General features: G+C 43.5%; 1 protein-coding gene across 1 annotated transcript in view; it reads left to right on the forward strand.

Moving 5' to 3' along the window:
- LOC146863402 (C-type lectin domain family 4 member K-like) overlaps positions 1–3,854 on the forward strand; it is a 483,702-nt gene extending 479,848 nt beyond the window's left edge. Inside the window, exon 9 of the mRNA XM_085642828.1 lies at positions 3,107–3,854. Coding sequence (XP_085498954.1) covers positions 3,107–3,239 — 133 coding nt within the window. The 3' untranslated portion in view covers positions 3,240–3,854. The remainder of the gene's footprint in view (positions 1–3,106) is intronic.
- Positions 3,855–13,109: the final 9,255 nt, after the last annotated feature.

Consider the following 13,109-nt stretch of genomic DNA (forward strand, 5'->3'; position numbering starts at 1 on the left):
TTTTCTGTTGCTGAAAAAAATGGGTGTCATCAATTATTTGGCAATGTATTGGAGCGGGGCTAAAAGCCACATTCATAGTAGTAAAGAGCATTGGGAGACTGGCGACAAAGTGGATGTCTGCCTTTGTTGATGATGACGAACCATTCGTGACCTGCCATGACCGCCTAGCCGTGGAATACCACCAATACTTGAATCCTCTTAGCGTCCATGCCATCTTCTTAGTGCTCTGTTGCTCTACTACTAGGTCTGTTCTCTGCAAATACAAATACATACACACATGCCAGATCCAAGAAATAGGATTCTATTCCATTAGTTAGTTCATTTATGGCATACCTGTGGAAATGGCTTTGGCGGTTAGAGAGATATATGTTAAGCAAAGTGCTTTCAGTAGGGTGTCTGTGTATTGTGCTGTTACTCTTTGAGATTTGCTTTCCCTTTGCAGACTGCGTCTTCAGTGATGCATTGATTTCAATTTGATTTTTCAGGGTAGTCTAAGTCTAGGGGAGCAATGACCTCTGAAGTCAGCTGTTTTGATTTTACAGACTGGAGAGTTCTTCCTGTAGGGCATCCGCGAGGAGGTCCTTAAAGGAGTAAAACGTCTTTCTACTTCTGGGTGGCTTGAAATGAAGTCAGTGATGGAGAAGGGGACCATAACGCCTTATATCCAAGGGGACCGTAAAGCATTATATCCAAGGGGACCGTAACGCATTATATCCAGTCCAGTGCTATGGGTTTCTTGCAATGTATTGCTACAGAAGACATTAGTAGAAGGCTTTTGCCTTTGGAATGGGCAAGTTTGGTTGAATGCTGTGAGACATCGAATGCATTTGAGGGAGTATATTGGAATTCTTTCATCTTCTTGATGATTGAGTCAATGAAGAGGTTCACGTCTGCAAGGAATGTGGGGATGAGAGTCTAAATGGATGTATAGGTGATAAGGTCTGAGATTTCTTTTGTATAGTTTTTGTTTGGTACTGGGAGATCAGATAGAACAATGCTGTCTAAGATGAAGAGCTTGAATGTTTATTGAGTTACTGAAGTGCAAGACCTGGCACACTAATGGATAATGTGCTGTCTTTTCATTAAATTTGCTAGTCTGCAATTATGAAGAAGTCAAGGATATGTGTGGAGGTGGGTATTAGCCATGTTTGCCTAATGAAGAATCAGTTTACATTGTATTGTGATCATTGATGACTACATACTTTTGATGATATGTGTATGATAGTGAGTGGGATCAGGAAGAGTTTATTAGTATGTGCCACCATGTGTGGCCTGGTGGCTTGTGTGGCTTACGTGTCAGTATGAATTTTCAGAGTGTTGTAGTGCTTGACGGGCTCACCGTAATAGCTTATCTAAGCAATATTGGTTTTAGTCCAAGACTTTTCCTAGCCAGAATTGGCTCAGCAGGGAGTCTGTTCATTCTGAAAATACATGGGCAAAGGAATACCCTGGCAGAAGGGTATGAGGGGCTCTTTGAGCACTTCACTGTTGCTGGAGCAGCCAAAACACACGGACTGGCAAAACCTTAAAGGATAGTAGTGGTGGGTAGGTTCTTATTGGGCTGTTGAGTGGGTCTTTACCCAATTAGATTATCCCAATATCAAGTTATAGAATTCCAGAGACTACAGGAATGCCGCTAGTGGATTGGAGGTCACAGGCCTAAAAACAAAACGATTTGTTGAAACCTGAACTTCAATCGCTTTGCTGACTACCAGTGACCGAGAAATTGGCATTAGACATGTTATGGTAGTGCCCTCTAGTTTAGGAGACTGTGCTTTAGAACTCTCTATCATTATCACTGCAATCGTGAAAAGTGTATCTATCTTTCCAAGACAATTTAAAGTCTCTACTGTTCGTTAAATAATGAAGGTGCAACACAGTGGGATTTTTGCAGCACCAAGAGGTGAGATGATGGCAACAACTGAGCTGAACAAATATCCACATCAATCACGCCATCATATGCCATACCAAATAAACATAGATAGCAGGTCATGTAACATACTTTAAGAACCGTAGGCAACATTATGACACAGCTTCTGGAGTGTGTGTATTGGCTCTAGGTCTCATATTCGAGTGTGCTCCTATGGGCCATGCAGTGCTTCCAGAGCGAGTGTGGCGAAGAAAGTGAGAGGAACACGGCATAGCTGAGAAAAATGAAGTAAGAGCGAGGTTGCACTGTTGTACCATTAGGTGACAGCCTGCAGGGTCGTAAAATAGATGAGTGTGTCATGGTTTCAGTCTCTGTGCTTCTGTAGTTCAATGCATGCAGGCAGGCTGCTAGTAGGGTACACAGCCTGAGGTTGAGGCCTGCCACTCCTTGCCCAAATGGCAGGGGGAGGAAGAAGTTCTTCATGGTGAGCTTAGTATCAAGTGCTCTCTCCTAAAGGTCAGGCAGGACCCACAGAGCCTCAGAGGCAGACATGCTCTTCAACAGGCTACCTGAGCAAAGGCAGGCAGATTCGGAGGGGTCGTCCTGGTCCACAGCCTGCCTCACGAAGCTCTGAGAGGCAGAGGACAAAGAGGCGTTGTAAGGAAGCAGAAATCAGATGACATCTAACTGGTGAGCGAGATAGGGTAAGATGGAATCCCACTCAAGGACTGAGGTTAGTTGAGTTGAGTTGGGATTGGGGAACAGTAAACATTCAGCACCAGTATACCCTTCTGAGTGAACGTGTGCTTTAACGATTCACATGCCAGTCTCTACAAAAAGAAAGTTCTTTTGAAGTAAGATGTCCATTAGCTGTGATCCTTAACTCTGATGACCATGTAGTGGCACAAGTTATGTAATGAGTTACAACAGGAGCTTGGAGGTTAATGTTAGCAAGGCGTGCACACCTGAGGACTGCCCATACACACATACTAGGATCTTCCATATAGGATTGCACCAGAACCTCTTGGAGACCTCTGCATGATTATACAAATGTCTTGATCTAACTAAAGGCCATAATGTGACAAATTCAAGTTACAACCGTTCTGTGCGCTCTGAAACAACTGGGTTTGTAACGTGTCATCTACAAGCCCCATAGTCCAAAATAATGAGTATATCTCACTGTATCCAGGAGTTTCTGCAAACAATAACTGTAAATGCATGTCAATTTCCTTCTAGGTTCTGGTCGGAGGATAATCCTGATAACTGGGAAGACAACGAACACTGCGCCGCAATAAGAGGACATGATGATTGGAATGACGCCGATTGTGCTCTGATTGAAAAATGGATCTGCAAAATGCCTATACTGTAGCAGAAAGAACTGTGAAGCTACACCTGGACAGCAACACCTCAGCTTCTCTATGACACTTGGATTATATGAATATAGGGTCTCAGAAGGGTTTATCTGGGGTGACCAACTTTAGGCCATGAGGGCAGGGGCTGTATCAATTACATAAGATCTGACTGATATCTCCATTCTCCCTTATAATTGCAAACTATCCTTTGACAAAGACTCAGACAACCTCCCAAAACACATTTAATGACGACACGATGATGGCCATAATATGTTGCTGTAATCGATGTGAATGCAATGAAAATCAGGCAGAGACAGGCCTTTGTAAATACACATTGGACATTCCCGTTCTAGGTCAGGGGGATAGCTTGTATGATACCCAATCAATTCTATATATATTGAGTGATGCCCTATTTCCCCATAGGTGGAAACACCAAAACATGCTGGAAGCATCAAAGCATATTTGAATTGTTGGTGGCTTCTCATGAATATTCCGATACATTTTTTGAAAATGAACATATTCTGAACATCATGTCCCCTAGAATGTGTGAGTGTTTACACCATTTAAAGAATCTCAACAAGGCATACATCCTTTGGAACAAATGCATGTTTTTTTTTACTAAAAACGTACACAAAACACTAACAAAAAAGGCAGGAGAGCGGAGAGAATCAGTATGTTTAATCTCACATTCTACCCTATCGTGCACATCTGTATTATTCACACCAATCATACTTTCTCATTGATATCAGTTTGTCATATCTTATTTAATATACAGCAATATGGAATCCTCGAGATACGAATCCTTATTACTTAGGTATTTTAGCGGATTTTCCTGTATATGTAAACAGGAAAACGTTTACACAAAGTTATCAAAAATTATAAATGGTTTGGCGGCCCTTTTATTTTCACGTATTTTGTACTTCCATGAGTGTAAGAAGGTCAGGAAGGGTGTGGCATACCTATGTATATAAAGGAAGTTGGAGATGATGTGATGAAATTGGACCATTGAACAGTGTGGAATAAGGGCAAATTTTCTTTTGGACTGGCAGCTGTTTTCGGAGGAGGTCGATATATACATAATTCAGTGTGGGAAGTGTAGGTTAACAGATGTGGAGTTAGGAATACCAAATCTATACATAACCTGAAATGTAGTGGTAGGCAGGTGGATCTGATATGGTCAATTCTGTGAATTGTTATATATTGACAGAGTTATGGAACATTTTGCGATTGACGAAGAGGAAGATTAAACATAGGAAATGTACCCAAGCATTTAAAATACTATTTGATGTTGATTTAGAATGTTGATGCACAACTTTTGTTTCTTTAGAGGTCCTGTAGTAATTGAAGAGAGACTATATGTTGGGATCTCTGTCTTGTAGTAACTACGCAGGAGATGTATGTAAAGTTGACGTTCCTGGTTCTAGAACTTGAAATCTATTGCCTGATATGGTTCCTCTCCTAAAGAAACCTCTACTCAACTCCTCTATTCCTGAAAAAACTATCAACCTATCTTGATTCTACCACTCTTCTCTAAGATTGAAAAAAAGCAAGTGAATCTGCAGCTTTCTAATTTTATGGAGGACAGCGACCTCCTTCACAGGATACAATCAGGCTACTGCCCCTCCTACAGCACTGCATCCACCCTATTGCTAGCTTTCAGGTCAGCTATTAGGATTATGAACGGAGGCGACACTGCAGCAATCCTAATGTTAGACCTCAATGCCGCTTTCGATACCATATCTCGTAAGATCCTGATCGAGAGGCTCAGGAGCTGTAGCATGGGCCATAAAGCGCTGCTTTGGCTCGTCTCATTTTTGGAAGGGCGTACCTTTCAGGTCTCCCAAAAACCATTCCACTCTACTGTGTTCGCCCACTGGTGTGATGACGCAACTTGTCATCACTCTTTCTCAGCTGAAGCAGACCTATGGCCTCTTCTCTCTGTTCATGTCTGTCAGAGGTTGCTGCTTGGATGGATTTCAAATGCCTAAAGCTGAATGCAGGGAAGATGGAGGTGTTGGTTTTGGGCACACTAGCATTTTACCCAATGCCTGGTGGCATCATAATCTTGGTCCACAACCCCCTCCCAAACCTAAGGTCAAAAATCTGGCCATTTATTATGGCTCCAATCCTTCCTGGAAGAGAGATGCTTCCAGATTTTTTAAGGTGGCAGCTTTTCAAAATCCACCCCCCTTCGATGTGGAGTCCCACAGGGCTCATCCTGAGCCCGAGCCTTTTTAATGTCTATATGTCCCCACTGGCGGATATCATTTCCCCCTTTGGGATTCATATAGTTACATGTGCCGATGACACACAGTTGGTTGTGTCACTTACCCAGGCCAACCATACGCCCTCCGATCTCCACGCTTGCCTGGAGGAGGTAACCAAGTGGATGAGCCTTTCCCATTTAAAACTCAATGGTGATAAAACTGAGCTCACGCTTCTTGGCAACCGGCTACATTTTAAATCTAATACCATGTGGCCAGCCTGCATGGGCACGGCCACGACCCCAAAAACTGAGATAAAAGCCTGGATGTCTGGTTAGATTAAGACCTTTCATTTAAAGTTCAAGCCAGGAAGACCACTGCTTCATGTTACGGCATGTTAAGAATGATCCGCAAAAAGTTGCCCCTCCTACCGGACCAAGCAAAAAAAACGCTGTTCCAGGCACTCATTCTCTCCAGGATCGATTATGGCAAAGCCCTTTACCTGATCGCCCCAAAGGTAGTGACCACGAAACTGCAGATCATACAAAATTCCGCTGCAAGACTGCTCACGGGAACCCATTATCGATGTTCGGCAAAGCTGGCACTAAGCGCCCTTCATTGGTTATCGGTGCAAGAGAGAATTCATTTTAAAGCCCTTTGCGTTGCCCATAAGTCTCTAGGAGGGAATGCACCTCTTATCATTAAATCCATGATCTGCCCTTACAAGGCCAACAGAAGTCTCCGTTCAGACGAGCTCCACCTAGCAGTGATACCTAGGATTAAGAAGCCCAGAAGTGGCGGCCGGTGTTTTACATATAATGCCGCGAAACTATGGAACAGTCTTCCGGTACATATTCGTAGGGAATCCAACCTCCTTTTATTCCGGAAACAACTGTAGACCTGGCTCTTTCCGTAGAGCACCTGTTCAACTCTAGTAACCACCACAGCGCTGGGATGCTCCTGGGTAGCCATGCGCTTTGCAAGAATCTTTCCATTCCATCTGGTTTGATGATAAACTTTCTTTCGATAACCAGATCACTGCCTTTGCAGGCAAAATGTTTTGAGATGCTGAATTCTTAGAAGAAAATTCTCCACTTTTTACCAGAGTCTGTCCCAAAACTGTAGTCCGGGCTCTAGTTATATACAGACTAGACTCCTGCGATGTTCTGTACTTAGGTGTGTCTCAATCTCGCCTTAGCAGGCTTCAGCAGGTCCAGAATGCTGCAGCACTGGTATTGCCCAATCGACCTAAGCGCACCTCTCTCGGGACCGCACTTTTAGAAACTGCACTGGCTTCCTGTGAGGCAAAGAGTCACCTTTAAAGCTCTCTGCTACTGCTACAAGCTCTTTCCTCTCAAGGCATCTTATCTTCAGTTGATGGTCAAACCCTATGTTTGCCAAAGCAAAACTGGCAGTTGTTCCAAAATTTAAAAGAGCTAGAATAGGGGGCAGTTTCCTTAGCCATCTTGCGCCAAAAATCTGGAACTCTCTTCCTGTTGCAATTCTGCAGGCTCCATCTGAAACTTTTTTCAGGAAAAAGATTTAAACCTTGCTCTTCGGGTCTAGATGAGATCTGGTTAGCCTGAGGGGCACCTTTATCCTCAGGAGTCGGAATCCTAGCGCTGGGACGCTTGGTAAGAAGTAGCTATGCACTTATAGACTGATTATTATTAATATTATTATTGCTGTGTTTTCCGCATAGGTGTAACTATTTCCTTGGTGCAAATAAACCTTTACCTTTACCTAAATCGTTATCATTTGTTATGTTCCACAGTAATAAGTACAAGTATAAAGAAGCTTGTAAAGCGGTCGAATGCCATACTAAATAGTACTCCTTTATGGACAGCGAAGAACTAGTCTATCATCACCTAGTGCAATAGACTATTCCATTCTATGCATCTATCTGGAATGGGGGTACAGTATTTACCTTTAAAGTCACTTCTGTGGGTCCATCGCCATTGCACTGTGGCAATGATCATTTACACTTAGCCGGGAAGTTCCAGATTAGAGAGTGTTCTACGAGTTGAGAGTTACGTTCCTCAGCACACCTTTCTTTTCTACCCAAGCAGCTGAGGATTTATTGTGGGTTACATGTAGTTTGATGTATGCTGTTGAACTCGGCGTGCAGCTGTTGCTGCTCAGTTCAGGGATCTAATGTTCTGCTCCAATAAAAACCTTATGCCTCACGCTGCAGAAGCCTGCAGCTGGCACACAGTGCAGACAACACAGACAGACAGAAGAGGCAAAGCAGCAGTGACTGTGTAATGTCCATTGAGACAAGGCTGTCAGCAAGTCAAATCTTCACGGAAAGTTTCATTCTACAATAAACAGTATGCAGTGAGTCACACAGGAGCAGATGTCCAGTAACTAAATGTAGCAAACCGCAAAAGCATGAGTAGTCTGTGCAGGTCTCTAATCAAATGAGTTCAGTTGTAGGATTTCAATGTCGTCCACATGAGCTCCAACCAGCCACAATGGGTCAGCTATTTTTAAATGACTACCCCGGTCCTTTACTGAGGTAATGACCTCTATAGATTCAAAACAAGAATAAAAAAATACAGACTAACAGGTAAAGGTACGACTCTCTAATCAAAGGCCACCTTGTGGCACCAGGTTCTGTGTGAAATGGGTGTCTGGGACTGCAGTTTCCAAGAACCTTCCTAGATGCACATATTTGGTTTATTAACAGCAGGTTTTTTTTGTGCAAGATTCAGAGTTACAGGCTTTCTTTAAGACCCAAAATTAGGCATTCTTTGAGATCCTCTTTCAACTTCATAAAGTTCTATGACTTTTCCTATGTTCCTTTTTTTATGAAGTTTGCTTGACAACCATAATAAATGAAAAGTGAATAATGGAGTGAACTGCACAACGGGATTAAACAAAGCATGTTCCAATGGCTCTTCATCATACCATCTACTATGAAGGCCTGAATATGATGCAAAACCTGAGCACCTATTTGATACTGTGATAGGAAGCTATGATTAGAGAGCAGAGCTGTGTGGGTCTGAAAATTCTTTAAAATAAAGCAACTAGGATGGAAGGTGTCAAACACACCTTAAATGGGAAAGGATGTGTCAAAGAAATGGAATCTAAGTGTTTGGCAAAAGATGCCTCATGAAGAGAAAGATGATGGTTCATATGATCTGCATATATATATTTAACGTTTATGTTAATGGATTACAAATAACACCTCTCTTTTCCTCTTTTTTCCCTCTTCTGTACACTCAATTTTTAATCCAACTTAGCTTTTATATCACCATGATGTATAATTTAGTGCAATAATCATGTATTACTTAACATTTATTAAAGATATTATAGTAATGTTATAAATATTTTTAGTTCTATAAAATGAGATGGGTAAACTTGTATGCATACATTATTGAGACCTGTCGAATGAATGTCTTTATTTCATTCTAAGTCACTATTGTTTAAATCTCTCATTACTTGTATTACCGTAAATTAACTGTTCACTCTGATGTGGGTTTCTGTTTCTTTTTTTCTAAAACTGATCTAACTGAAATCGGGTTTAAAACTGCAGAAGATTTAACAGTTATGGTACACAGGCCGCACGGAAATATGTTTTGGGCTATTTAGTAACACTCTTTGGTCCCATATTTCCCCTTTCTCCTTCAGCTCTGTATGTTCCACCTATTCACGTGGCGCGCAGGATGTCTCTGTGGGTGCACTGTACCCCTGGAAAACCTGCATCGCAATGGCACATCCAGACACTGGGTGAAATCAGTGATAGCTGCAACCTCAGTTCAAGAAGCAATGGGTCCAAGAGACCAGGTTTAAAACAGTATTTCCAGGTACAGTCAATAAAGGACTCACTCAAAAAGTAAGTTCTAGAGTGGAATTTAAGAAATCCATGTAGACTTATTACAAAACCCAGAGGCGCAACACAGAAATAGCAAAATGCAGATGCACTTGGCTCATTGGTCACTGCCATGAAGGACCTTAATAAAAGGAACAATGCAGAATAATTGGCAAAATCAGAAATAAACTAAGTTTCAAATGTGCAGCAAAATCAGTTGGGTAAAAAAAATGTTGGGCAGCATTCACAGTAGAGACCAAAAAGATCTGGCTCATCTCCAAATTCAAGGGGTTATTCAGCTAATTCCTCCTTAAGAAAGCACATCAGAATACAGTATTACAAATCATCACCTTAGCACTAACCCTCTGCATGAATATTGATTCAGTCCTGATCTAACGTCATCCGGTGGTGTCAGAACAAACTAGATACATAAACAACAGTAAACCATTGTGAATGAATGCATTACCTCATACAGGTGGAATGTCCATGGAATCTGTTATTATAGTGTCCTCTAATACACCTTCTTTGAGAACAATGTAATTCAGACATAACCTAATCCACATCTTGCTGTAGAGATGTATCTAGGGGGATGAGCAAGATAGCGGCGGCGTGAGGTGGCCATTAGCAGCTCTCTAATCAGTTGCCAGAACCAAGCCCGGCGGCGGAAGGCCCCACAGACTATGCTCTCTGAGGTCGCGGCAGGCTTCTGGCATGTCGTAACTCAGCAATTGAAACACGGCTGCAGGAGATGCAACAGCGCATTGATATGGTGGAGGAAGCTTTTACTTTGATTGTGAGCGTCTGATTGTTGCAGTGGTCACGTACGCCGGCTTCAGTCATCGCAACAGATTCAATCCGGTGTTCAGATGGACCAGGCAGCCAAAAAGTCTAAGGCACTCCTCTAACAACTGCATCTCCCTAACTCCCGGCGGGCTCGGGTGCGGCAGAGCTAACAAGCAGCATAGCACTACGCCAAAGTGGTCGGCGCCTCCCACCAGCCAGAAAGACAGACTCAACAAGGGAGAAAAAGGGGAAAGGCGGGCCTCCGTTCTCTCAATGTACCGTAATCTTGAAGCTTCTACATGACCCAACAGGAGGCCTTCTTCTACCGACAAGGAAGGAGGGATGCCCAATGAGCGGGGATGATTCCATCCAACAGCGGAATCACCACCAACTGGTCTGACCGAGTCTGAACTTGAAGATGGTTCTACAGCTGGAAAAGCTCTGCAAGGTCCACAGACTATTGAATGCAAGGTGAATTGCGCTGGCTTGTGCTTACCATCTGAAGTAAATGCGGCTGGCATTGAGGTTCTAGCACAAGAACTGTGCTGCATTAGATTCTGATTTGGGAAAGGCAGAAGCGAATATGGGAGAGTTGTTGCTGAGGGATGGCGACGACCGCAGCCCTCAGCCAAAGGCTGCAGATCTTATTAGTGCTATATTCCAACAAAAAGACCCAATCTACTTGGTACAGAGATACTTTCCACACTGTGTAAAAAAGGAATTGAGAAGTATCAACTTAACTTCTTCTGACCCACTCCCCACCATATAGATTTGTAAGAGGGGTCCCTAATTCACCAGAGTCTGCACTGATATAAAATCTGCAAGAACCTTAACCAAATGTAGCTGTCACCATGTTCAAAAATCAATTTGTGAAAAGAACCCCGTAATAGTCACGGAGGTAAATTACCCACACCGTGAGTGTCAGTGAAAAAATGTGTGCAAAACAAGGTGGAACCTCACGTGCGCAACATCACAGCGGGCTGACACGGGTTAGATTATCACCAGTACTGCCACGTTTCTCATCATAGGTTACTACCTTGGGCAACAAAAAAAAAAAACTGGACAAATGTACCAGAAAAAATTAATCAACAAAGGTGAACATATGTGAACATCACACACCATAGTCCAGAGTTAAAATTGATAAAGAGCCATGGCCACCATAATTTTATTCTTAGCTCATGGGTCAGTTCAAAAATAAAAAGTGCTGTATCTTAACAGAAAAAATGCCATAAAGCCGACATGTTTCATTGCCTTACTCTTGGCAATTTCTTCAGGGCACCAGGACTTCATCCACCTTATCAGCACACTTGTAGTGAACTATTTGTGACTGCATAATGTGGGATTCAAGTCAGCATGTGAAGTTAGCATAATGTATCTTGGTCTGTATCTCTACTCCATTAACAACGAGACATGCTTTAGAAGATGGCCCATTCCTTTTCTGTGTCTTATATGATAGAAAGGGCCGAAAAGCCATACTACGGCCATCTTGGATTATGACCAGTCGTGTTTTAGATCACGAGGTTCTCTCTGCCTACCGTCTACATGATTTAGCTCGTACCAGCCTAGAGACAGGTTGAATTGTATTTACGACTGAGGCCCAAGGTCACATCTGCTGTAGGGAGTATCAAGCGAAATTCCTCTGGGCCCGAGACGAAAAGGGAGTCACCCCGCCGACCTTCTCTGTAAAGATAGTAACCTTTTGTGTGCAGCTGAAACTGGATATGGTATGAGCTCATTTTAGGAGCTCCTGGGCAAACTGGTCTTTTTCCACTTGTAAGGCTTTGTATGTCGAATCTGTTATGTATACAAGTGTGATTCTGTCAAGGGGCCAGCAGTCTTCCTCAGCGCACCTGATGGGTGAGGATCGATGGGGCTCCTCTATGTAGAGTTCTGTTGTGGCCAATAAACGCTTGAACCTTCTACGTTGCCAACTGCTTATTATTGACTTGATATTGCCGGCCACTGGTAAGTGTGGCCCTTGGGATTACTATTTAGATTACTACAGTTGGCGACCACGAAGGGACCCCGTGATAGGGTCTTTCCTCCCCCGTATTCGGGTGGCAGGATTGAGGATGTCTTGGCCCGGCGGGCGGAGGGGAGTCCGACGTCCACTCCGTACTCCCGATCGGGGTGCCCTCTGCTGCTAGTCGCCCTTCACCTGGGTCCTACGGGCTTAACCCAGGAATTGACCGTGTTGGTCGTAAGAAGTTGGCAGCGGAGAACGAACATTCATACCTGGGTGCACCCGTGAGTAATTTGAAAATTTGTTTGAAGCACGCGCTGTGGAGCGGTGCATTTGTTTGAAGCACGCGCTGTGGAGCTGTGCATTTGTTTGAAGCACGTGCTGTGGAGCGGTGCATTTGTTTGAAGTACGCACTATTGAGCGGTACATTTGGATTTGATTGAGGGGTCGTGATGACCTCAGGAGAATTAAGGAGGTCTTACAGGGTGGTCCGGTAGGGACTGACTGTAGGGACTCCACAGATCTTTTGTGATTTGAAGATACTGGTCAGATGCCTGGTTGTTATGTGGGCGGGACGCGCAGCCGAACTGTACTTGGGAAAACCCGTGGCAAAAACTGGGTAGCCATGAGACATATCTGAGGTGTGGCTTGGACCACGTCGGAATAGTCTGAAGTGGTGAACCAGGGATGCAGCGGAGTGGTCCGTAGTACAGTTTGTGGTTACCTCTGTCTAACTGTCTCTTGCCAGTCGGTTGAGAGACTGCTTGTTGTGATGCCGTTGGTCCTTTTGAATAATTCTCCACGAACAGGAGTCGACGGGCTCGGTTCATTTGTTTGGATGCATCAAGTTTGGATAGGTTGAACTGCAGAGAATAATGTCGACATATATGTTATATGTGTTATAGAGTCAGTTATATGTTATTTGTGTCTGTCTACTAACCAACATGTCGTGTTTCAGCAAATTGAATTGTTTCGGTTGTTGTTGCCGGACTAGCGACTCTCGTTTGGCTGAGAGTCAGCCCGCCCCTCCGGAGGGCAGCCCTAGCCATTATATGTATGTGAAGCACAGCATTGCCCCCCTATTGTTCAACACCTTGTGGCATAAGTATACTAAAGGTAAAGA

The sequence above is a fragment of the Triturus cristatus genome, chromosome 2_2 (assembly GCF_964204655.1).
Source record: "Triturus cristatus chromosome 2_2, aTriCri1.1, whole genome shotgun sequence".
Lineage (NCBI taxonomy): Eukaryota > Metazoa > Chordata > Amphibia > Caudata > Salamandridae > Triturus > Triturus cristatus.